The 27,482-nt window shown below is 34.6% G+C and overlaps 2 protein-coding genes across 5 annotated transcripts in view; one reads left to right on the top strand and one right to left on the bottom strand.

Moving 5' to 3' along the window:
* Positions 1–776: 776 nt before the first annotated feature.
* METTL4 (methyltransferase 4, N6-adenosine) lies at positions 777–20,759 on the bottom strand. Of its 4 annotated transcripts, none has more exons than XM_084888120.1 (9): positions 20,735–20,759; positions 17,686–18,073; positions 16,062–16,124; positions 14,715–15,084; positions 12,667–12,736; positions 9,513–9,687; positions 7,516–7,622; positions 7,070–7,149; positions 777–2,143 (listed from the first exon to the last, which is right to left on the bottom strand). In XM_084888120.1, the coding sequence occupies exons 2-9, from the start codon at positions 18,064–18,066 to the stop codon at positions 1,995–1,997; spliced, it is 1,395 nt and encodes a 464-aa protein (XP_084744246.1). In that variant the 5' UTR covers positions 18,067–18,073; positions 20,735–20,759; the 3' UTR covers positions 777–1,994. The 4 variants fall into 4 exon arrangements, with proteins under 4 accessions (XP_084744246.1, XP_084744244.1, XP_084744245.1 ...); XM_084888118.1 differs by having other exon boundaries at positions 20,688–20,741; XM_084888119.1 differs by lacking the exon at positions 20,735–20,759 and adding an exon at positions 20,263–20,672.
* A 38-nt stretch (positions 20,760–20,797) lies between these two features.
* NDC80 (NDC80 kinetochore complex component) overlaps positions 20,798–27,482 on the top strand; it is a 35,912-nt gene continuing 29,227 nt past the window's right edge. Inside the window, exons 1-5 of the mRNA XM_084888115.1 lie at positions 20,798–20,952; positions 21,888–21,997; positions 23,916–23,993; positions 26,604–26,727; positions 26,818–26,990. Coding sequence (XP_084744241.1) covers positions 21,897–21,997; positions 23,916–23,993; positions 26,604–26,727; positions 26,818–26,990 — 476 coding nt within the window. The 5' untranslated portion in view covers positions 20,798–20,952; positions 21,888–21,896. The remainder of the gene's footprint in view (positions 20,953–21,887; positions 21,998–23,915; positions 23,994–26,603; positions 26,728–26,817; positions 26,991–27,482) is intronic.

Genomic DNA, 27,482 nt, shown 5'->3' on the forward strand with positions numbered 1-27,482 from the left:
AAGGCGGGGGGAGCGGGGGAGCTGGTGGCTGGGTAAAAAAGGTGAAAGGATTACGGTAAGCAAAATTACCGCTTATTGTCTCTTTGCATCTACAAAAACATACCTTAGGAATGTCAAAGTAATTTCCTTTTTCTGTACCCCTGAAAGCCCAGGTATGCAGACCACAGATCCCCTCATCATGATTGAGTTGTTGACTGTTAACTACCCTGCACCCACATATGTAAAAGAGGTATCATTTTACTTTTTATCCATCCCAAAGGATTCCCTGCTTTGCTTTCTCCCACCTCCCTAATGGATTTCATGTAACCCACTTACATCTTTTGACTGTAATGTAGTACGCACTTTGGCAGCACATATACTAAAATTGGAATGATTGTAATATATAAAATAAGTTGCAGAACTGCCATTCTCTGGAGCATAATCTCAATCTGTTGAGATTTTGCTTCTTGGCAGTTGTTGACAGTTTGGCTCAAATAAACTCACAAAAATTCTCTAAAGGTTTGAATGCTTCTTACATTGACGTATGCTTTTTCAAAATGCTAAGAGAGAAAAAGACACAATAGATGATGTTGTCTATAATTCCATTTATATGAAATTCTAAAAAAGCAAAAATAATGATAGACAACAAATCATTATTTGTCAAGGGCCATGGCTGGAAAGAGGGGGTTGACATCAAAGAATCACATGAACTTTGGAAAAGAAAATGTCATATATCATAATTATAGTTGTAGATGATTATATATGTTTTCAAAACTCACTGGATGAACTTGCACACAGAAAATTGTAAATTTTTATTTGAAAATTATACCTCAAAGTTTTTTTAAAAGATTATATATAATAAACCAGCACAGTTAAGAGTGCTCCTGTGTCTCTAGCAGACAGCTGGCTCTCCTTGGCGGGAGGATTCCCACAGATTTTCACATCCAGATGTTGTATGAGCACTTCTTCCTAGCTCTAGTGCTCCGGGTAGGAGATCCTAGCGTGGAATTGAGACTCCATGCTCCTGAGGGGGAACCTTCGCAGCTGAGAGATCTCTCTGGAATCTCAGCAGCCTGTGGGACTGAGGCCATCCCTTTCGCATCTCCGCCCTTCCTACAGGTCTTGATGTGGCTTCTTCTGTAAAATGTTGGTTATGAAACTTGTGTTCAGCTAGTCTTCATTTGGTTATTCAGGTTGATTGTTCTATATTTTAATTGTAATTCCAGTTTGGTCCTGGGAAAACTGAGTGTAGCTTCCATCTATTATGCCACCTCTGACATTTTTAATAGTATAAGAAATTTCTTTTACATTTTTGCCAGAAAAATAAGCAAACTAACACATACTTGAAAAGTAGCCTTGAACACAATTTAAAATCCTCCAAAAAAATGTTCCCTAAACTCAGTACAAACTTGGCAGGTATCTGAATGCTCTTCCCAGCATGTTACAGTAAAACAGAGGCTGTATATTTAGATTTTACAGGGGCCAGATCGATAATATAAGTGAAAGTCATGAGCAAGAGGCACACTGCCATAAACTGGGGATTACATGACCCCTCCCAAAAGAGCTGCCACCGCTGAGACCTACCAATCGACATAGGGAAGAACATATACTGGACTTCTATGTGAAATTTCCTGGTTTTTCTAGAATGATGCCTCAAATGTTTTATATCAATGTGTGGGCCAAAAAAAAAAACACATCCATAGGCAGAATTATGACCTCTGGTCCACAGTGCAGGCTTCATGACTTTCTCCATAACAAAGTCTTGCCATCTTTCTAAACACTATCTTTATTTGTAATGAGCCTAGAATAGTATATAATACTATTGCAAGCGAAGTAAAATTCATCTCAAAATTACTTAAAGGCTAGTCACCTCTGGCCATTTTGCTGAACAACCATGTCCTATTTACAGTTCTAAGCATACTGCTTGGTAATTAAAAAAAAAAAAAATTAAAAATTAAAAAAAATCAGAATAAAGGGAGATAAGAAAAAACTGAAGAAAACCACAACTTTTTAGATCAGAGTCTGCTTCTAGACTGAGCAATAAAATAATCCACGTGTTGAAATTTGAGGACTTCATTGCCCCAACTAGTCCAACCGGGCTGTAAATTTCGAGCAAACAATTCCAAATAGTGCCCATCTGGCTTGATATAGTCTTTTAAAACCTCTGTTCGAAAAAGAGAAAAAACACAAAAATTATTATTCAGAAAAGAATCAATATCCTTTTAGCAGTTAAGAGTAGAAAAGCAAAAATATTTCCTTAAAAAATAGATAGCAAATTAATTTCAAGGATTTTGTCACAGGCTTTACTATTTATAGGTAGAAAGTCATTTGAAATAAGTACCCTTGAGATTGAAAAAAACTCCACGAGAACTTCCCGTAGCCCTGATTTATCGGTTTTCATTTGTAGATGAGAAATGAGGATTTTAACACCCGCACAGATGACGTCAGTTTTCCAATACTGCTGACATGTCTTCTGAGTACAAACTTAATTTATTTTTTAATAAATGCAATCCATGCATAAAAAAGAAGTCGACAGTAACAATTCAGAGACAACCCACTTTAAAAACTAAGATAAAATGTAAGTCTCTGCAAACATATACTTTAGTGAAAGTGAAGTGAATGAACAGCTGGACCCAGAAATATTCAGAATACATAATTAACAAATAACAATATCCCCTAGCTATAACTTGGTGGTGCTAAGAACATTCTTTCACTTTCAAATTATACATCCTTAGTTAAAAAATTTCACTATATTATTTCCATAGTTAAGTATTCCTTCTTCATTATATTATTATTGAAAATGATATTTTGTTGGGGAAAAAAAAGTATCTTATATATACTGGATAAACAGCTGTGATCAACACTAACAGAAAGAAAAGAATACCATAGAAGCTTTTACCATGCTCACTTAGACAAATACTTAAGTCAATTTAACCTTAATCACATTGCTAAGTTAGCTATTCACTAATTACAGAAACTGGGTATGAAAATAACAACTCAGGGAAGAAAAGTCACTAGACAGGTAAAATAAAATCTTACTTGCTATACAAGATTGAGCTTGGAAGAAATCTATCAAATTCCCTTTAGTAATAAGAAGAGTTCCTTAGGAATAATTGATGTAGGTAAGGTCTAAAGGCCAATATATGAAAATTTTTATGTTTTTATAATGTTCAATTGCTCTCACAGCAATATATTTGAAAGTACTGGTCCTGTTTAAAAAAAATATCAAAGAACTAAAAGCACCTGTCTATAACTCAACTGAATTTAAATTTAGACTTTGCTAGCATCTAGGAGATGGTAACAAAAAGATCTCTAGTCCTTTTATAAGTATAGAATTAAATGGTACTGAACTGGAAAGAGAAAGATCTCCCCAAAGTCCTAGAGGACAATAACCTGTAGCACTTTCCCACGTTCCCCACCACACATGATGCATTACCAGCCTCAGTTCACTTTTAATGTGGTCTAAGATAATAGTGAATGAACCAAGGTTCTCTTTGTTTTTGCTTATTTGTTCAGTTTTTCAGTACAAAGATGTTAGCAACTCTATTTTGGGACTTTAATCTAGAGTCTAAACTCAAAAATATTTATTATTCTAAGCATCTACTTTAATCAGCGCTATGGGAGTTAATTAAAAAAAATCAGATATCCATGTTTTCTAAGAGTTCACAATCTAATAGAAAAAGATGGCTTAGAGTGGAAAAATACAAATAACCTAAACCCATTTACCGCCTCCTTTCTCAATGCAACACATTACCGCATGATTTTTTTCTTCCTAGTTAACAAAAGATAGAAAATCAAGGAATATGTCTTATGATGCTAAATATTTGTTTAAGTTCAAAAGAAGGCAAAAGACATAAAGGCAAATTAATAAAAAAATTATTCTTATTAATTTAAAATATCAATTTAAAATTAAATGCAAGATCTTAAAAGTTTCATCACAAGAAAAAAATGTATAACTATGTGTGATGATGGATATTAACTAGACTTACTGTTGGTGATCATTTCACAATACAGATGTTCAACTTATGATGGTTATGCCCTGATAACCCATCACAAGTTGAAAACATCATAGGTCAAAAATGCACTTAATACAATTAACCTACTGAACATCGCAACCGAGCCTAGCCTACCTTAAACATGCTCAGAACACTTACATTAGTCTGTAGTTGGGTAAAATCACCTAACACAATAAATGCTCTGTAGGTTTTAAGTGACTTGGTTAGCCCTGGGACTAAGTGGCTGCCTGGAGCGATGGTTCACTGCTGCTGCCCAGCATTCTGAGAAAGTATAGTATTGCCCAGGGGAAAAATCAAAATTCAAAATTCAAAGTACGATTTCTACTGACTGTATATCATTTTGGCACCATTGTAAAGTTAAAAAAAAAATTGTTAAGTAGAATCATTGGAAATTGGGGGCATCTGTACATAGATATATTGAATCCTGTTGTACACCTGAAACTACAATAATATGATATGTCAATTATATCTCCATTAAAAAGTAAATGCAGCCCAGCCAGTAGGGCTAAGTTGCTGGAAAACTGAAGTCATCTGTGTGGGTGTTAAAATCCTCATTTCTCATCTACAAAGGAAAACTGATAAATCAGGGCTATGAACCAGGAGGTCACAGTTTGATTCCCAGTCAGGGTACAAGCCTGGGTTACAGGCTTGATCTCCAATGTGGGGTGTGCAGGAGGCAACCAATAATGATTCTCTCTCATCACTGATGTTTCTATCTCTCTCTCCCTCTTCCTTTCTCTCTGAAATCAATAAAAGTATATATTTTTTAAAAACATTAAGTGCATATATATTTAAATATGAGTAAAACATGTGCATACTTAGATAGTTACATAATGTCTGGTATTAGTAAACATACTTCTAACCAACAACGTGGAAGTGATCCCTGCATCACCAGTAACTCCCCTTTGCTCTGGAAGCAAGGAGCAGGGCTGAGAAGATGCTCAAACGCTATATGGATTCTCATAAAACTATGTTTTACTCTTCAGACAGACTGTTACTGAGTAACGTAGTAAAAAGGAATGGAAATTCCTCTAAGGTAAAATAATATAAAGTTTGACTAAAATACTTTTATTTCCTAATCTTCCTATTAAATCTTTAAACTTAAGAATATACATTTATAATGCATCATAGTTATTGATGGCTTATCTTTCAATGTAAGGAGAAAACTTCAAAACTTAAAAATCGAGTAAATGTACTAGTTGAAATGAATATGCTGCTAATTTTGCTGCTTTTTATATCGAGGCAGAAATAACAAATTATAATTTTTTAAAAAAAAAAAATCTTGGTGTTTCTAGAAGCAAAAGAACTTTTCAGTTTATGAATTTGCAGTTTAAGAACATTTACAAATAAAAGTTCTAAACATTATATATAGAACATGTGTCATCCTAAATTCTAGAGTTATGATCTCAAAGTAAAATATACTGCAGAAATTTGAAAGCTGCTTTCTGGTAGCTTTAATTTGTATAGCTCTACACCTAAAAATACATGCACATGCTATATAATAACATGAACTAAAAAAATAAAGGATTACAAAGTATTTCTTGTCTATCACTATTTACCCAAAGCATGAGGATTACATACATGGAATAATGCGACGCACCCCACCACCCCCAGTCTAACTTTTGTTTCAAATGGTTCTTGTTGTGTGCTTGTGCTGCTCTCTGCTGGGAATATGGCAGAACTGCACCTCATAGACACAGGCTGTAACATTAATTTTTATTAGTAGTAATAAAAGACTAATTGTTTCCACTGTGATATAACTTTATCTCTTTAAACACAATTTTATTTAAAAGTAATTGATAAATAGTATAATTATTATTTAAGAATGAAATATTTTGGATCTTAGCTTTTGGATTTTTATAAGTAAAATAATAAGCCCTAAGGCAAACACTAAATTGAGCTTTGGCACTCACTGACTGATTAAAATTTAAGTGATAAGAATACAAATTAGAATTCCTCCATCGAGTATAACTAGTGTCAAACAATTTTTTTTCTCAAAGAGCAGTACCATACCATTTTCATTTAAGTCACATATTTAATGCATTAAAGAATCTATGGCAGTCCGAAGTTTAAAGGCAATTATTCACAGAGAATTCTTCTTCTAAGTAAAAAAAAATAATAATAATCATGAGGTAGACATCTGAATATTTCTCAAATGAAGTAACATTACACTGTTTCTTCTACATAAGCAATTTAAGATACAGAAAGCCTAAGTGCTATCAATAAGAATTCTTTGGGGAATGTGTATTCACTTTCCTATATATCCTAACTCATAAACTATACCATTTTCTACAAAATAATATGACAGGATGACGGCCTGTAGTTTTTCTGAGTAAGAGCTTGAAAAGTTGGGGGTTTTCAAAGCAGGGATCACTAAATTAATAAAATATATATTCCTGAAGAAATTATTTGAATAGCAAACTTTGAATATCAAATTCAATCTCTCTCAAGAACTTACATCCTATTGTTTGAACTTTCACTTGAAAAATATAGCATTCACTGAGCTTCTAGTATATGCTAAAGAATTTCAAATATATTATAACCAATCCTCACAAATTTAAAGATTAAATATCATTATTCCATCTTAAATTAGCACTTTGAGATGGAAAATGATTAGAGTAACTCACTCAAATTGCACAGCAATATTCAAACTCATGACAGTAAATCTCCAAAGCCAAAACTTTTCACTATTCCTCGCTGCTTAGTTTCATTGAATGATGAACATTACACTAAAGCATTAAGACTAGTAAAAGTTGCAGGCTGCAGCAATTACCTTTCCAATGGTTCAGAAAAGCAACACTACATCAACATAAAACCCTGAGAGTTTCTACCAAATATCAAGGGAATTCTAACCATCTCTGACTGCTATTCTGAGCTCCTGGTTTTAGAACAAGCAAGGGCAACAAAACAAAACAAAGAACAACTATTCATATATTATGCTATAAAATTTTAGAATATTAATTAAAATAACATATCTGATTTAATTTCCAAATCTCTAGACCATTCAAATACTAAATTCAATCCTTTTTTTAAATTTGACAGAAGTCAGAATAATTCTATTTATAAAAACATACCAGCAAGCGGTGGCTTATGAGAGTGAAGGGCACAGGGTACACTGACAATTAACTTGTGATCTGGAATGGGGAGCATATTCCTAATTAAAAGAGAACAAAGTAAATTATATTTTACAGGACATTTTTTATATACAAGCCACAGTTGCCTTAATTTTTTTCACCTTTCAAATAATATCTGAATTTAAAATTAATAGAAACAATAATGGAAATCAGCAATTTAAGTATTAAGACATTCCTAATAATTTCCTTTTCAACAATTACATACTAGATAAAACAAAAAATATTATAAAATTTCATGTACCATACCATTCATACTTCTTTGGCATGGGACATTTGCATATTTTTGAAAATGTAAAAGTTAAAGAAAATCAATGATCAGTTGATTAATAATTTTTAAAAACCTAAAACTTAATAGACTTATATAACTGAAAAATCACCATTCCTACCTTAATGGTAAAGTAGTTTTTTCTTGAACTCTCCCCAGTATAAGACCTTCATAAGGCTTTTTGTGAGCAGAATCTAATGGGAACACAAACTCTCCTGAATTGGTAATCTGATAGGAAGGAGTAAAAAATAATCATATTTTTATTTATTTATAAATATCCTGGAAAGGTTTGTTTGTGACTTTTTTCCTACATTTTACACAAAAGAAAAATAAATTATTAAACTTCCAGGCTAGTGTTGTCTAATAGAAATAAGTATAATTGAGCCACAAATATGTGTATCAAATTTTCTAGAAGCAACATTTTAAAAAATCAAAAGAATGCAGTGAAATTGATTTTAATTACATATTTAATTTAATCTAATAATCAAAAATATTATTTCAATATGTAAAAATTCAAAAAAATATATTGAGATAAGTTACATTGTTTTTCATACTAAACCTCCAAAATCTAGTATTTTATACCTACCATCACATCTCAGTTTGAACAAACTACAGAGAAAACTACCATATTGGACAGAGCAGCTGTAAGGGACTAAAAAATATTTTAAATATCACTTTATCATTTTGTACACAGAAATCTCTAATTTTCATTAATATTTATTCCTGGAAACCATGCCATCATAAACTCATTTATTCATTAATTCAAATATTTAATGATTACTGGCAATGTGACTAAGTAGATTATAATACTTTCCTTCATTTATAGGAAACAGTGTCATTAATGCTGTCAGATAAAATTAATAATGAAAGAAGCTAAGGGATTTATGAGATAGATAATTGTACAATCCTTGGGCATTATAAATCCAGAAATTAATTTTATCTTTTCATCTTGGAGTGATCAGATTCTCAAAGACTTACTTAAGCTAATCAAATTCAAAATGTAATTCATAATAACACTATCAATTCATTAATTAAAGGTAGAGATATATATTTTCATTATCAGAATATTCATTTATTTTAGCTATAAAATCCGTTAGCCCATATCAAAGTACCTAAAAACAAAATCAGTGAAACCTTTCTATCACCACTAGGGCCATGAGATAGCACCTCTACTATAAAGTGCATTAAAAGCACTGGAAATTCTCATTCTTAGGATATTCTTTATACTCAATGTAGATTACTCCTTCTATTATAACAATAGGGTTTCGTATAATCCTAGAGGCCTGGTGCACAAAATTCATGCATGGGGGAAGAGGATCCCCTCAGCCCAGCCTGCACCCTACCCTATTCAGGATCCCTTGGGGATGTCCGACTGCTTGTTTCGGCCTGATCTGTAGGATCTGCCACACTGGGTTACTTTGCTATTCTCCCTCCCACCCCCAGCAACAAAAGAAAGAAAAAAAGGAAAGGAGTCAAAAATGGTGACTGAAATTGTGGATGCATAATGAGAAAGAAGATGAAGGGTAAGGCTATTTCTATGTTTAGTGATGAACAGATTCCTCAAAATTTTTGTTTGTTGATTTTTAAACTACAGACAACAGAGCTTTTTAAAAATTCATCCTGGTATTTCTCTGAGTGGCTTACTAAGGCCAGTAGTTTAGAACTGTTACAAAACCAGAGCGAACAAACAAAGCCTTAAAATAAAAAGATGAAAGTATTTACCAGCAAAGTAAAAATTTTAATTAGACTATGTTGAAGGAGTAGAGCAGCAACGTGTTAAGTATTAAAAAGTAGATGCTATCTTTTTTTTTTCTTTTTTTTTCTTTTTTTTTTCTTTTTTTTTTTTTTATTGATTTTCCACAGAAAGGAAGGGAGAGGGATAAAGAGCTAGAAATGTCGATGAGAGAGAAGCATCGACCAGCTGCTCCCTGCACACCCCCTACCGGAGATGTGCCCCCAACCCAAGTACATGCCCTTGATTGGAATCGATCCCGGGACCTTTCAGTCCGCAGGCTGACGCTCTATGCACTGAGCCAAACCGGTTTCGGTTGTCGATGCTATCTTAATGTGACTTACATGTCATGCTATATGAACAAACAAATTAACTTCTAAACTTACTTTTAACCAGTGCCATTCAGCAACTATCTCCACAGACCAGGAAGGATAAAGTTCTTCCTTTACAAAACGTAAGTGCTTCTGTCTATTAGTCACCCAAGTAATAACAAGACAGTTTGGAGCAGCCAGTTTAGGGATAGGTATTTGTTTTATTTGCAGTGGTGACAAATAACTATACCTAAAAATAAACAGAAAAATGTTAGCAAAATTTGCTGCAAAAATAACAATAATAAGCATGGAAAAAGCCTGTATAACACCTACTCCACAAACATAAAGCTCCCATAGTTATGCATTTGTATCACTAAATATGTACCCACAGTGACATCCAGTGGACACACTATTATAGGCAAGTCAGAAATAACTATTTTTTGTTTTATAACTTGTTTCAACTTGTCAGTCTATATTTCTTTTAAATGCATTGCAGTTCAGTAATTTTACTAATATTTACAACATGCTTTTTACAATTATTGTTTGGTTGTCATAATCTGTACATTACACAGGTACCCCGTCACAGTAGTCTTGACACTACTGTCTCAATATTCTACTGTATTTTCATCCCTCAGTCTATCATCCTCCTTCTTTCTTCCTTCCCAATCAATTCCACTGGCCTCTCTAAAATTCTTATGCTTTCATTACAAAAAAATTAAAAAATTAAAAATCCTAATCTTGCATCTCGTGGCCATTAATAGTATGAAGTCTAGTTTCTCTTGCACTACTTGCTCTACAATACTCAATCAAATACTGGTATATGTTGCCCTTTTCCAACACTTAAGACATACAACTGGGAGAAGTGAGATTAGAATTCTCCCAGGCCGCTGAAACCAGTTTGGCTCAGTGGATAGAGCGTCGGCCTGCAGACTGAAAGGTCCCGGGTTCGATTCCGGTCAAGGGGACGTACCTTGGTTGCAGACACATCCCCAGTGGGGGGGTATGCAAGAGGCAGCTGGTCGATGTTTCTCTCTCATCGACATTTCTAACTCTCTATCCCTCTCAATTCCTCTCTGTGTAAAATCAATAAAATATATTTAAAAAAATAAAAAATAAAAAATAAAAAATAAAAAGAATTCTCCCAGGCCCCTATTGCTGCTTCCAGGATATAATTCATCCATCCTTGCATAAAATCCCCTTCTCTTTAAGAGGTATGCTATACAGCCATGCTAACCTCTGATGTTTCTTATAGAACAGAGAGTTTTCCTCAATTTGGTCTCCTCTGAATACAGCTAAATTAAGGACTCATATGCAATTTGTCTTTCTGCTGTCTCTCCTATATTCCTCAATTGACTACAATGAGGTTTCTACTATTAAACCTGCTCTAGAAAAAGTAAATAACATCAAAATGTCCAAATACAATAAACGTTGGAATCCAACTCTAAAGCATGGTAACTGTAGGTTGTACACCTGAAATTGATATAAAATATTGATGAATGTAAAATATAATTGAAAAACTTATTGGTTAAAAAAATAAACTCAAAATGGTTTTAAAAAAATGTAAGGAAGAAAACATAGAAAGTAAACTATTTGACGTCAGTCTGAGTAATATCTCTTTTTATATATCCCCTTGAGCAAGGGAAACAAAAGCAAAAAAACAAGTGGGACTTCAACAAACTAAAAAGCTTCTGCACAGATAAATAAATCTTCAACAAACAAAAAGACAACCTGCTTGAAAGAAATAATATATTCATAAATGATATCTTTTTATCTGACTTGATATCAAAAATATATAAGAAATCCATATAACTCAATAATTAAAAAAAAATAAGCAATACAACAGAAAAATGGGGAAAGGTCACGAAAGAACATTTCTCCAAAGAAGAATACAAATAGCCAATAGACATACAAAAAGATGCTTAATATTACTAATTATACTGCCTCACACTTGTCAGAATGGGTATCAAAAAGTCAACAAATGAGAGAGAACCAAGAAGACGGCCTAGGTAAGCACCTAAGCTGCTGCCTCACACAACAATTTCAAAACAACAACTAACCGAAATCGGTTTGGCTCAGTGGTAGAGCGTCGGTCTGCGGACTGAAAGGTCCCAGGTTCGATTCCGGTCAAGGGCATGTACCTTGGTTGTGGGCGCATCACCGGTGGGGGGTGCGCAGAAGGCAGCTGGTCGATGTTTCTCATCGACGTTTCTAGCTCTCTATGTCTCTCCATTCCTCTCTGTAAAAAATCAATAAAATATATATATTTTTTTTAAAAAAAAAAAATTAAAATCAGAATGGACATCATCCAAAAACACAGGAAAGATGGCGGAGTGGGAAATCCACAACCAGAAAGAAGGAGAGAGGCTCATGGATAGGATTGGGAGCCGCAAAGCACTGAGATAGTTTGTTAAAGTCCCACTTCAATGTATGAGATCTTCTTTTATTAAGATTCTCTTTGCTTAGGGTATATACTCAATATTATTATAGTAACTAAATACAATGCCAGATAGGTACCAAACTTATCAGGGTGATCACTTCATAAGGTATAGCAATATCTAATCACTATGTTCTACACTTGAAAGTACTATAATATTGTATGTCAACTATAAATTTAATTTTTTTTAATATTTCCTTTAATTTTTCTCAAAAATATTTTGTAGAGGTCCCATATCTTTGGTCAGATAATATCTAGGTCATACATTTGTAAAAGCTATAATAAACAGATCACACACACACACACACACACACACACACACACTACACAAGCACAATCCTACCAGCTATGACAGATTACCTCCAGCAGCTTAGGGAAAAAATCAGATTATTAAGGAAATCTATATTATGTTCTATATTAAGTTTAGAAATATATAAAGTTTAGAAATATATATAAAGTTTAGAAATATAGACTACGGTATATATTTCTAAACTTTTGTGTTTTATATTAAAGAAGGCAAAAAGGTTGCCCTTTGCAGAAACATCCCTGAATGGGTTCAGACAGTAACCTCAGTAATTAATAAATATATTACTTTTAACATCCTTACACCTATATATATAGCTCTAGTTCAAGAGAATTATCTACTTAAAGAAATTAAAACTTTAATACTGAAGTGTTTCAGCAGTTTGAGACAACCTTTATCAAAAACTAATGTTTTTAGCACATGTAACTAAAATGTACAAAGGACGATAGCCTTCAGAAAACCTACCCAATAGAAGACTTGTTTACACCTACCTGTTACTTCTTTTAACCGACTTGTTCTGCCATGGTGGATCTATCACAATCACATCATACGTTTTCCTACCTAAGAACAAAGACACAATTTCAGAAATTTCTGTATGTGATCACCCTAAAAACTAAACATGTCCTTCAAAACAGAAGTGCATTCACCACATACACAAATACAATGCAATGCAACAAAGGATTTATGGCATTTATTATATAGACTAAAACCATTAACTTAGTACTACCAGGATTTTAATATGATTTCCCCTATTACTATTTTTTAGAGACTGTCTGAAAATAACTACAACTCACTTAGCTGGACACCAATGATTTTAAAAACCCTGTTAGTCTTCATAGCAATATTAATATAGTCCTTTCAAACTTCAGGGTTTTTTGCTTTATTTTTTTAAGATTCTTTATGAAATAAACTTTCAGTCTTTTAACTGATATATCAGCCATAATAAAATTTCCTCAACTGTCTACTTATGTCGTGTATTTTTTTCTAGCCCTGTACCCAAATCAAGATCACACTTTGCATTTAGCTGTTACGTCTACTAAATCCCCTCCAATCTGGGCAAGTTCCTCAGTTTTTCTTTATCTTTTATGATCTTGACACTTTTGAAGACTGCTGGCCAGTTATTTTGTAGAATGTCCCTCAGTTTGAGTATTTTTTCACGATTAAATATAGGTTTTTTTGGGCAAGAGTACCAGTGAAGTAATGCTGTGTCATTATCAGAACCACCTCTCAGGAAATACAGATGTCAGAATGTCTCATTATTGGTGATACTACCTTTGATCACTCAGTTAAAGTGTAGTCTGCAGGTTTCTCTAGTTTTCCCTTTGTAACTAATAATGTCTTGTGGGGGAGATACTTTAAGACTATGCAAATATACTGTATCTCATCTTTTCATCCACTACTTTTACATCCAACTACTATGGTATTTGCCAAATGTAAATTTTCCAGTTCCATCATTCCATCAGCATTTATTAATTGGAATTTCACAGTAAGGAAGAGCTGTCACTTCTCCTCCTTTTATAAACAAAGGTGATTTATATTTCTGTAAATGTACAATCTCCTAAGTAATCAAAAGAACGCAATTTAAAATAAGGAAGTATCAGTTTTTAAACTATTAGAGTAACAAAAATAAAAAAGAACGAAAACAATGTTCAAAAATAGCATGATTTTTCTCATTAATTTGTTAAACTATCATTTACCCTGAGGAATTTATAATATTGCAGCATGAATAACTGCTCATGAGTAAGATGATCACAATTAAAATAACCTTTTCATTAATAAGCCATGTCATTTTAACCTTAAATTTTGATATAAAATGTCCAAATAATAATAGCAGATTAAATTCAACTTGACCAATACTTACCTTTTACTTACTCATCCCTTAGAATACTGAATTGTAATTTATTAAAAACATATAAATCATGGAGCTAACCTCCTGATGCAGATTATTTCATTTAACCTCAAAATTACCCTGAGAAGTAGGTATTATCATATACATTTTATAGATTAGAAAACTCAAGCTCAGTTTTGTGAAGTACCCAAATTCACAGTTAAACATCAGAATCTAAATTCAAATTCTGGTCTGGGCTTCAATATTTAAGGTTTTCAACTTTATACAGGAAAATGTTTCAAGAAATTGGTACAATAAACTTGAACATTAGCTTAAAATAGAACCTAAAAGGCTAAGAATTAATATTCATATCTGAAGTGTTTTATTTTGCTATGAAGAAAAGTTAAATAAAATTATTTGGTCAAACCCAATTGTATCCTGAACTCCTAAGTACAAAATAGTAATTGTATTTGCTCTCTTAGGGACTAGGTAGTTTTTGACCCTTTGTACATAATAATAACTTAAAATGGTTTTTTAAAAGCAAAATTTCAGCATTTTAAACTTGAATTTAAAAGCAAAATTACATTGAAAAAATTCAGTGTTTACCTAGCCTCATAAAATGTTTGCCCTCACTCAACATTCAGATTAGCTCTTGACTTTTGAGGCCACAGAAAAATTATCTTTTTCTAGTAATACATAATAATTACTTACAATTCAGAAGCGGTTGCATACAAGAAATGTCAGACAAAAGAAAACTGCTTTTTGGTGGCACCAGGTATTTCTGTCCCATTAAAGTAATCATTTTTGTAAATCTAGAGTTGTTTTCAACAATCCGTGAAAATAAATCCTGCTCTGTAACAGACATATCGTTTTCCATCAATTGTAATGTTAGAAGTTCCATTTCATTCAGAGAAGGCAAATGCTTTGCCATTTCACATAATTCTGATAAATTGCAGGTATCAAATGATAAAGTAATGGGTTCATTACACTTGTCCTGTTTTTCAGAAAGTGGATGAAGAAAGCCACTCTTTAAACCTTCTTGGATTATCTGCGAAGATCCATCCAAAATCAGCCCCCTGATCTGTAAGAAAAACTTTTAAGTACATTAAAAGGTCACTGACATTAAAACAATTTTCTAAATAATGAAACTCCTACTATGCTTTGAATATGTAAACATTTATGGATTGAAATTAATCCATAATGCTTTTCCTAATACTAAAAGGCCAAGAGGCGTCAAGACCAAAACAACAAAACAACCAGTCTCCATGAGATTGGAGAGGGTGCAGGCCGAGCTGAGGAACCAGTCCCCTGTGCACAAATTTTAGTAGAAAAATAATTTCATACTACAATGAAAAGATAAGAATGTATGAGTATACCTTTGAACTGCAGTTTCCTAATTGGGGAATGATACAAACCTCATAAATTTACAGAAAATTAAATAACAAAACAGTATATATAAGAAAATATATACTTAAGTTATAAAATGAATTCTATACACCTATAAAAGTTTAAAATGGTAGATTCTGTTATGTATATTTTACCACAAAAAAAAAAAGATTTTGGGGGGGAAAAATTCAATGTCATACCATCACAATAATTCAACAAGTCCAACCCTGGTTTCCCATTTCAATCAAAAGTGTTCCTTAGGCAATTAAGCTTGAAATATTTGTGTTCCCTCAGTTTTCTCCCATTTATTTATCTCCTAGATTTCATTTATCTCTTAGTTCCACAAATACATCCTTCACATTATTCATGCTTTCTTCCGCCACTCTCTTAAGTTGTTTTAGCTATGGACAGTAGGCTTTTATAACTTACACAATTTCTAAACTTAACCAATATAGCATAAGTTTACTTACATTAAATATGTAAAATAGGAATATATGAAGTTTTAATATAAGCTTGTTTAAATTGTTCATTAATATAAAAGTAACAATAATCCACTCCTTTATTAAATTCTAACTTTAATCACAATTGCTTTTAAGAACATCCTTATTTATATCGTCTTTTTACACTACTTCACATCAATCTTATGTTATCAGTAAACATTTCTCACTTTACCTTTTCATGGTATTCCATAGCATCCAGTTCACCTTGATTAAAACCAACACTCCTTTTACGCTTCTAAAGAATAAATTACAGGGGGAAAATTATACTGCCATCTATCACAATATTAATATTTTGAATTTTTTTTATCACATTTTCCATATTGGGTAACTCAGTCTTTAAGATGTAATAATTATTATTTAGGTCAAAATCAGTGCAGAGGGTATGGAGAAAGGATACAAATTTTTTTCCCAAATAATAATTATTAATAATTTTATTACAAATTTAATAGGTGATAAAAGGTCACCTCCGCCGTATCAGCTATTAGTGAAAAATATTACTAAATGGTAAAATGTATCACTGACATCCATGGAACAACTGTGACATTCTATAAACAGTCAGCAGTGTCATCTGTCAGTTGATATATATGGTATAATTATTCTGAACTTATGCCTAAAAAATTTTCCAATGTATTTTTAATAGTTGTTTGTAATTGATCTGAGGGTGAGATACAAATCAGATATATTAATACTATGCTATATCTAACAACTCCATAGCAAAGAACAAGTAAGACAGTGCAATACAGAGCAGGAACTATGTACTTTTTATTGCTGAAACCTCAGTGCTTACATTGTGGCAAACTCTTAGCAGACTAACAATAAATATCTGTTGGCTAAATAAGTAAATGAATTTAAGTTTAAGTTAATTGCACTATTTGCCATAGCATATCAAAAATAAGGTAAGTTTTGCCGAAACCGGTTTGGCTCAGTGGTAGAGTGTTGGTCTGCAGACTGAAGGGTCCCAGGTTCGATTCCGGTCAAGGGCATGTATTATACATTGGTTGCGGGCACAGCCCCGGTAGGGGGTGTGCAAGAGGCAGCTGGTCGATGTTTCTCTCTCACCAACGTTTCTAGCTCTCTATCTCTCTCCCTTCCTCTCTGTAAAAAATCAATAAAATATATATTTTTTTAAAAGTCTCAACATTATTAATAAATAAATAAATAAATAAGGTAAGTTTTATCAAGATAACCTCATTACATATGGTCATCTATATTTTTCCATATTAAAATGAGAAATTTACCCATAAGACACCTAAACATTGAAATACTAAAATACCTAAACATTAAGACAATGTCTATACTTGGTGAACTGTAAAGTCCTTTACAACTGTTTATTGTTATTTGCCTGAATTAATAACAGTAATGATAAATTACCTACATACTATATTACTGAAAGTTCAGAAATATTTTCTGTGCCTGGCACATAGCAGATGATCAATAATTAGTTGAAAGAGAAAAAACATATGTAAGAGAAAAAAATCACATGAATATTAAAATTGCTACTTCAGATACTTATAACAATGTAATAATTTACCTCTATTAATTTTCTTATTCTAACTCTCAATATGTTTATTTAATATCTTTTTTCTCTTTACAATTATAAGATCCATAAAGGCAGGGATTGTATAGCAAGGGTTATTAGCAAATTGTTAAAAATTACTCTGGATACACTAAAGCCTTCTTATGCTTCCTGATTCTTATGCTTTATTCTTTAAACTTAGTAAATCACAAGATATCTGATACTGCAATAATAAATCTTATTTTCTGTAGAAATATAAAAATTTCTTAAAACTTTCTACCTTCCCATGAGTAGAAATGGAGATTTCTTTTTTAACACCATTCATTAAATCTTCCTTTTCATTATTTTGTTGGCATTCCTTGTGAATAGCTGAAGTTATATAAGGTTTAGTGATATCAAACAGTTCAGATCTAAAAATATATTTTTGTATGAACATTTCACAATTTCCTCCATCATCATTCTTGGGCTTAGTGGTAGAGTCAGAAGCAATAAATTTAGTTGAGGATCCAAAGGAGGACACAGAATCAAGGTGAACAGAAGTAGTGGGCTCATTTTTACTGCAACAAGACTCATGATGCTGGTGAACTTGATAGTTGATCTTGTTAATGAAAGAAAGATGATCCAGTAACCATCCTGGTGACAGCTGGTGCACCACTGACATTCTCTTTCTTTAAAAAAGGAAGAAAAGAAGAAAAAAAAAATCTCTGGGAATGAGATTAGAAGTAAAACCCAACTTTCCAGATCAAGTTCTTAAATGTCCTATATTCAATAAAAATATATTTCATACACAAATAAATTCACAAGTAAATAAACTTGACATGTACACAGAAGAGAATTTAACATTCATGATATGTAGCAGGTCTAAAAATAATTACATTGTTTTAATATAAACTTTGAATATCAGGGTTAATAATTCAAAATTTTCAGCCAACTTGGACAAAGAGAATTAAAACCTGATCTTATTTCTAGAATCGGCCCTGCTTGGAACCAGCCATTATGTCTACATCTTCCAAGTCAGAAAATCACTGAATCCTTAACAGGTGAAAGTGTCCTGTCAAAGCAAAGAATACTATATTACCTATGTGAACCCATTCTTTTTAGTGAGATAAACCCAGAGGTCACCATTTCTGAGGAGCTGTTAGCATATCAGCTCTTGTTTTTCAAACTACATTTAACCTAATAACTCAGCCAGCTCTCTGGTATCATTGCCTTACTGGTACCAATGGAGTACACAAGGATAAAGGTAAAGGTAAAGCAAAATGCAATTTTAACAGCACTAACCGTAGCCAAATTGCAAGGTTACAGAGCCTAGACGTGTATTTGCTCTGAGCAGTTCTCCTCCAACAACTAGATTTTTCAGAACTTCCTAATCTTCTTTCAAAAGATGCTTTTCAGTTCTGGATATTGCTTACTAAATCTAGTCTAGTGGAACACTGACGAGGGGGGACAAATTAAGAAATACATGTGACTAATAGCACAGTTAATACTACCCTGTTTCCCCAAAAATAAGACAGTGTCTTATATTATTTTTTTGCTCCCAAAGATGCGCTAGGTCTTATTTTCAGGGGATGTCTTATTTTTCCATGAAGAATACGGTACACATTTATTGTTAAATGAAAATAAAGGAAATTTATTACGGTAGTACGGTAGTTGTCAACACAAACCAGACAAACTGTGAATCCTACAGTATCAAGAATTTACTCATTTATTCGATGACAATCATGCCATCATCTTCTGGAACATCATCATAACAATCCAATTCCTGAATTTCCTGGTGAATTTCTTGTGACTCCATTTCTTTCAGAATCAGTGGACCAAATCTCTCATGTTTAGCCTGGGGGGGAGGGGGGCTTATTTTCGGGAGGATGCCTTATACATCACTCAGAAGGAAACCTGTAAGTAGGTCTTATTTTCGGAGGATGTCTTATTTTCGGGGAAACACGGTAGTAACATATAGATTCAAACTTTTAACTCCATGGACTAGCTTTATGACCATGGACCAGCTATTTGATCTCACTGAGCCACAATTTCACCTTTTTTTATGACATCTCGAAGGGCAGTTTAGAGAATGTAATGCGATAATCGACCTGAAGTGCTGTGCAGTGCCTGACACAAAGCAATTGCTCAAATAAATGCTTTTGGTGATGGTAAATCTGGCACTGCTCCTCCCTGCAGTCACCATGGAGGGAGGGGGTCCAGTAATATCTAGTGCAGTGTTTCCCAACCTTCTCTCATGATGAGAATCACCTGGTGGAGTTGTTAAAACACAGATTCCTGAATCCCAACTAAGAAGTGCTAAACTAGAATTTTTGAGAACATATAGGTAAAATTGCATACCTAACTTAGTGCTCTGTATATAACATCTGTGTTAGAGCACTAGTTAAGTATGCAATTTTACCTATATGTTCCCAAAAATTCTAGTTTAGCACTTCTTAGTTGGGATTCAGGAATCTGTGTTTTAACAACTCCACCAGGTGATTCTCATCATGAGAGAAGGTTGGGAAACACTGATCTAGTGGGAGCTAGAAATTTAGATAGGAAGATTGCAACTCAGGCAGAAGGGATGGCGTGCCCAAAATTACAACTGTAGTCAATGGCACAACTGCTACAAGACCCAGGAATCCCGACTTTGGTTCTGAACTCCTCCCCAAACCCCGCCCCTCTAGGTGTTACAGGCAGAGTTTGTCTGAGTTCAAACCCAGGGAAGTCTGAGTGACTGTGAAGGGAGGACCCATACCAGGTGTACCACCGCCATCAGCAAAGCCGTCTGTGCTCCCTGCACCCCTTTTTCTCTCCTACTTCTCTGCTTCACACCAACCCCACCCCCTGATCATCTGGATTCCTTCTAGCTTCTCACCGGATACCACCGGACTGAAAGGTCGTAACATCCTAGCGAGCAAACTCTGAGCCCGAGCCTAGGCGTGGACCAACCATCCCGGCGCGATCTACGGAACCGACTGCGCCCACACTCAGGACCCCACGACCTCCTTCCTCCCTCGCCGCTTCCCTCCATCAGAAAAGGGCACGCGGGCCTCCCAGATGTGCATCGTGGGGGAAAAAGCACGTATCTATATAGTGGTCCTAAAAGACAGCCCCCTTCAGCCCAAAGGAGGGGAACATCTTCTCTTAGAGTCCACGGGCGCGTCCATGTTGCTGTACGGACAAAGCGTTTCCAGGGCGACTGAGGGCGCCCTCTGACCCCCTCCTCCGCGACTCAGAGCGCCCAGGCCTTCGGATCTACACTAGGGGGGCGTCTGACCGGACTCGGTCGGGGGCGCTTACGGTGCCCCGGAGACGCCGGCGTGCCCGGCGGGACGCAACTCACGCACATTTCCCGCGACGAGCAGCTCCGCGAAAGAGGTGCGCATGCGCGCGCGAGCGCGGGGGACGTGATGACGTCAGCGCCGGCGGAGATTTTAAAATTCTAACGGCGCGGGTGGGTGGGCCCGGGCGTTGGTGTTTTGGCGGCCGCCCTCCTGTCCAGCAGGTTATCGCACGGTTTACGGAAATTTGGTTTCTGAGTCCCGTCGGGAAGCTGTAAAGAAAGGTGAGCAATGGCTTTGGGTTTATTTGGGGGGCGGCCGGGAGGAGGCGAGAGCGCCCGCAGCTAGTGGCCCTGGGGGCGGTGTTCCAGCGCCGGCTGTTGTGCTTGTTGCGGGAAGCCTCGGCCCGGATCTGCGAGGCGCTGGAGTCCAGGAGTCCGATCAGTTTCTACTGGCAGCGACTTCCCGAGGGAAAAGGGGAGGATTGGGGTTGCTGATGGGAAGAAGAGAGGCCGGGAGCGGAAAGGGGGAAGCATTGAGGGGAGCCCGGGCTGGGAGCCGCTTGGTGCCGCCACTTGTTAGTTACATAGAAACCTTTCAGTCTGCTCCCCGCGGCTAATCCAAAGGAGGGGATACTTCTTCCTTGCTAACTCTGGACCCGCCCCAGAGCTGGCTCTACTTCAGCGTCTCCCACCCCTTTTGCCCGTAGCTCATGTAAATGTGCTTGGTGTGTTTGAGATCGTAGTGTAACATCCTAGTGACCGTGTACGGACATCTGGAAGTCTTCCTCGTAATCTTAAGAATACATTTCAAGTATTGAGTGGGAGTGGGCCTATGGGTTAGAGTGGGAAAGTTGATTGATTGATGCAGAAGCATATATTTTAAAAAGAAATAATGGTCAAACCAAGAAATGGATAAGAAAAGAAAAATTCTGAGATGTTGTAAATTACCTTACAGCAGCCAAAGACTGAGAGGGAGAAAAAAAAGAAAAAAAAACACAGAACAATTAGCCTATTGATAGCTGTTAACCAGCTAACACAAGATTGCTCAGATTCATCTGTGTTTGTGGGAATTTAGGATTAACTCCCTGGGAAAAGGTTATTTTGAAGAAACATTGGAACTTGACTGCCTTTCTGTTTGAAGATGAAGATAATAGTTGGTACTTCATAGTGCCACCTGGAAACTTTTTTTTTTTTTAATACTGAATTCATGAATGCAGGTCATAAGCATGAAGCGCAGTTCAGTTTCTACCGGTGGTGCTGGCCGCCTGTCTATGCAGGAGTTAAGATCCCAAGACTTGAATAAACAAGCCCTCTATACCCCTCAAACGTAAGTATCACACGCCTTCTTGTCTTGGACAAAGAAATCTGTCACGTGATAATAACAAAGCTGCACTATCAGTGATGTCGTGATCAATATTGTCTGTTACCAGTGGCACCTAATTTTGAGTCAAGGAAAGCTAAAAGTTGGGCATATTACTAAGGTGTTTCGTCTTATATCGCATTTGTTCCTTAAGTCTCAATGCCGTGTCTTTTGCCAGGCAGCTAACATATATTTCCTGTGCAATGACTGTCAGTTTGCTGAGGTGTATTCAACTAGCCAAGTTCTCTGTCAAAGGTATTATTTGCTCTGACAGTAAGCTGCAGTTGAGTAGCAGTCTACAGAATGCCACTTCTCCAAACTATTTTCTCAAAATGTACTGGAAAAAGGTGTCCAAAAGAACTAGCTATAGTAAACTAGTTTTACTCTATGAGTGATTTTCTTCCTACTAAGAAAAAGGCTATAATGAAGCCACTGTAAATCTCTATCAATCCTTCTCGGATACCAAATGACAAGAAAAAACATTCTGAAATAAAATTACATACAGCTTACAGTGGCCTGAGAATGTGAGAGACTGCTAGCCTTTAATAGCCATGGGCTACCTATGACAAAAGATTGCTCACATTTCTCCATATATGTTGGAATTTAGGGTTAATTTCCAGATGGCTATTTCTGTGAATATCCACCGGAGAATAGCCAGGTGCCTTAGAAGCCCAGGTGCCTCCACTTGTTAGTTACATAGAAACTTTTCAGTCTGCTCCCCCACAGCTAATCCAAAGGAGGGGATACTTCTTCCTTGATAACTCTGGACCCATCCCAGAGCTGGCTCCACTTCAGCTTCTCCCACCCCTTTTGCCCGTAGCTAAAATAAATACTTTCAGAATAGCTTACATCTCCCACTCCCCACCCCAACATTTGATGTAAAAAGGGGCTTAATTCCAGGACATCAGACATGTCTTTTCATCTAGCCAAGCTGCTGGTGGCTTAGACTTCATGCTCCAGAACCTGGTCTTTTTTGCTAGCCATGCCCTAATAAATCCTTTCTTTTCAAAAAGACTTTCAGCCATGAAGCTAACATATTTTGTTTAACGTAAGGTACAAGTTTTATTTGCTAACTGTCCTTAAATTGCTTAGGTTTACATAGTTTGAGCTGCAGCTACTTTTAAGAATTTGAAATATTTATGTATGGTTTTTCTTCTGAAGTCAGAAAAAACTTTTCTACTGTTGCATATTACTTACGCTGAAAGATTTGTCTTGAATTGCATTGGAAACTAAAAGACTACCATTTTCATTGTTTTAGGTCTGTAATTTCGATAATGTATCTCGAAATATATTAAGCTGTGTTCTGATAGACTAGGCCTCAAAAAATTTTTTTTAATATATTTTATTGATATTTTACAGAGAGGAAGGGAGAGAGAGAGTTAGAAACATCGATGAGAGAGAGTCATCGATCAGCTGCCTCCTGCACGCCCCCCACTGGGGATGTGCCCACAACCAGGTACATGCCCTTGACCAGAACTGAACCCAGGCCCCCTGAGTCCACAGGCCGATGCTCTATCCACTGAGCCAATCCGGTTTCGGCCAAAAAAAATTTTTTAATGTGGCTCTCATCCTATGATTGAAAATATTTTTTAAGTTTTTTTCTTTTCTTTTAATGTTGTTATCCATAAATGTCTATATTTTAAGATACTTGAAGTCATAATGTAGCTATGTTTTTTTCATCTTCACGTTTTTAGCATTATAACATAATCTATTAGCCTATTCTTATTGCAGTTATGACTGCTACTAAGAGTTTTCATAATTTTGAATTATTTTTATAGGTAATAGGAAACGTAATATGTTGGTTCTAACATATTTCCAAAAGTTTCTTTAACTAATATTTTTTTATATTTATTTTAAATAGTTTATTTTCCTCCTTTTCTTAAAGCAAAGAAAAGCCATCCTTTGGAAAGTTGAATATGACCAAACCCACATCTGAAAGAAAAGTCTCTGTATTTGGTAAAAGGTAATGATCTTCTTTATTAGTTCTACTGAAGGGATTTTTAAAGCCACGGGTTGAACTAAATGCTCTCTGGATACAAAAAATTAGATAGCATGGTCCCTTTCAAGAGACATTTTGGTCCCAGACTTTTTTATACACTTAAATATTGATATTAAGGACTTCAAAAAGCTTTTATTTTGTGGGCTGTTGTCTCTTGATATTAACCATATTAGAAATCAAAACTGAGAAAGCTTTAAAATACATATTAATTCAGTTTAAAATAAGAAGCCATTACATGTTAACATATATAGCATCCTTTTATTTGTTTTTCATAAACCTATTTTAATAAGTATGTCCTTGTTTTCATCTTTGCGAATTTTGTTAATGTCTAGCTTAATAGATTATATTAAATTCTAATATCTGCTGCATTCAGTCTCTTACAATATCATACATCATATAGTCAGCCTCTGGAAAACTCCACTGTAAACTCATAAAGGAATGAGAATAAAAGGGTCAAATAACATTTTAGTTTTTATGAAAATACCTTTGACTTCTCCTGTCCCCTAGATCACACTTTGAGAAACATTGTCTAGAGTAGATCATTGGTTGCCTGGCCTGGAGTAGAATAGTCTTGACTATTAAGGAGCATAAGATTTGGGGGATGGTAGAAATACTCTTGTTGTGGTAGAGATTACATAAGTGTATACACTGCCAAACCTCATTAAACTGCACATTTTATTCTAAGCAAATTGCATCTCAATAAAGTTCATTTCTTAAATAAATGTTCAACCCCAAAATTGAGCAAATAAGCTGTTCCTTTATCTCATCAAAACAAAATATAACTGTTTTAAGACAAATCTGTTTATTCAGTTGATTTGAAAAATTTAGAGAGAAAATATTTGTTATTTTAGGAAAATATCTTTGCCATGAAACCAAGTTAAACTGTTTCCCATTTGATGAAAAATCACAAAGCATTTTTATAATGTAACTTTCATCTCATAGCTGAACTTAAGAGATAATGATAATAATTATAAAATCTAACATTTGCTAAATACTTTTGTAAGCCAGATGTTATATTAAGTGCTTTATCTATATTAACTCTTTCAATCAATCCTCCAAACTGCTCTATAGTAGATAATAGTTATTGTCTCTATTCTATAGATAAGGAAATTGAAGCGCAGAGAATTTAATTTACTCAATCATACAGCTAGTAATGGAGACCGAATTCGAAACAGACTCTGGTTCTAGATCCTATGCTCTTGAACTATAAGTTGAATGATACAGTATTTAGATTGGTTGGGAAGTTCTCTTGTGGTTCAAAAAGATCTTAGTGTGTAATTTTTTGTAGGATAAGAGCTGAGATTATACATATATTCCTTTTAAAATATATATATTTTAAAGGTTAAGCACCAGTATTATAAAGAGAAGTAGTTCTTAAATTAGCAAATCCTAAAGGAAAAACTTAACTAATTAATCAGCGCAGTGGAATGAGAAGGGCCCAAGCCAAAGAATTTTAGAGCCTGGACAAGAAAGAACTTAAAAGCAGCAAGCAAGTTTGCAGGAAGAAAGTTTGATGAACAGAGTTCAGATATTACAGCAAAGTTCATTGTACAGACATCCTCTGGAAATTAGTTCCAGGACCTGTCCCTTATATAAAATGAACTAGTTTTTGCATAAACCAAGCACATTCTCTCATGTACTTTGGTAATCTCTAGATAACTTATAATACCTAATACAATATAAATGCTGTACAAATAATTGTTATACTGTATTTAGGGAACAATGATGAGAAAAAGGTCTCTACATGTTCAATGCAGACACAACCCTCATAGGTCTAACTACATAGTACATGTCATCAACAACATAATTTTTGTTGTTAATATATTATGGCCATGGTTGGTTGAATCATTGATGTGGAACCCACAATATGGAGGCTGTCTGTAATTCAGTCTTGTGGCATCTGTCCAATAAAGAAAATAATTGTTTCAAAGATATTTAATAAAACTACAATGGTGAGCTACATTGGGCCATATAGGTAGGAAAAAGGAACCATTATAAAGATTTAACTAAATGAGGTTTTGTTTTGGGAAAGGAGCTTGGAATGGAGCATATATACTACAGCCATTGATGACTAAAACATAGCAACATACACAGTATATTTATGATAAATTAACAGACACATAATATTGCATGATAAGAATGTTCATGAGTAAAAGCATGCACAATGTATCTACCATTTAAAGACAGTTTTCCCATAAGAGATAATGGCAAATAAAGAGGTTGGGAATGAAGAAGCAATCATGAAGGGGGAAATGGGATGGCAAAAGGACTTAAATTATTGAATAGATTTAGGGAACAGTTGGTGCAGAAGATTTAGTGGACTCAAAATGCACGTTCTTAGAAGATGAATCTATTGCAAAGCACCAGAAGTGTATTCTTTTTATATTTATTCTTCATTACTTGCTTTTTTTCCCTACATTGAAGAGAATTCTGTTTAGTTAAATAAAAATTGAAGAACTGTTGAACTTTAATGTTTGATGCTTATGTTAAAATTTAAAATCACCTTGAAATAATTTATATTTGACCGCAGAAGTCAATAGTTTTGACTTTTTTTTTTCTCCTTAATGTTTCCAGAACTAGTGGAACTGGATCCCGGAGTAGTCAATTTGGTATATTTTCCTGTTCTGAAAAAATCAAGGACCCAAGACCACTTAATGACAAAGCATTCATTCAGCAGTGTATTCGACTACTCTGTGAGGTATTTTATAATTTTAAATAGCCTAAATTGTGAACATTTCCAATAATTTTTCTATTATAAATGTTTGACGTTTCACAAAAATTTTTGTAGTTTCTTACAGAAAATGGTTATGCATATAATGTATCCATGAAATCTCTACAAGCTCCTTCTGTTAAAGACTTCCTAAAGATCTTCACTTTTCTTTATGGCTTCTTGTGCCCTTCATATGAATTGCCTGACACAAAGTTTGAAGAAGAGGTTCCAAGAATCTTTAAAGGGCTTGGGTTTGTATGTTATATTTCTTATTAGCCTAAACAGGATGATAGAACACAGATAAGAATCCAACTCAATAAATTTATAAATATTTTGAGTTAAGAGTAATAATATATTTTAAGATGGTCCCCATGGGCAACATATGTAACATAATTTGCAAAACTACTTGAAGGTTATTACCTAAATACAGATGATAGATCATAAGGCCCTCAGCTACTGAAGTGACAAGGAATAGATAGGATGGGATGGATACCACAGAGTTTATAGAAGCAAAAAAGGATTGAAGACCTGGTTTAAAGGGGGTGAGATGAAGTTAAAAAGCTGTATAGAGTAAACATGAGGAAGAATGGATTTGAAGATGAGAAGTTGCATATGTGTGGTTTATTTGAAGTACATTTAGTCTGAGGGGATAGATGATCTTTTAGGAGACAAATTCATATTGGTTGTAAATTGCATTCTGTAGCTTAGAATATATATACATATGCACAGTAATCTGCAGAAAA

This window comes from Pipistrellus hanaki (genome assembly GCF_964339955.1).
Source record: "Pipistrellus hanaki genome assembly, chromosome: 6".
NCBI lineage: Eukaryota > Metazoa > Chordata > Mammalia > Chiroptera > Vespertilionidae > Pipistrellus > Pipistrellus hanaki.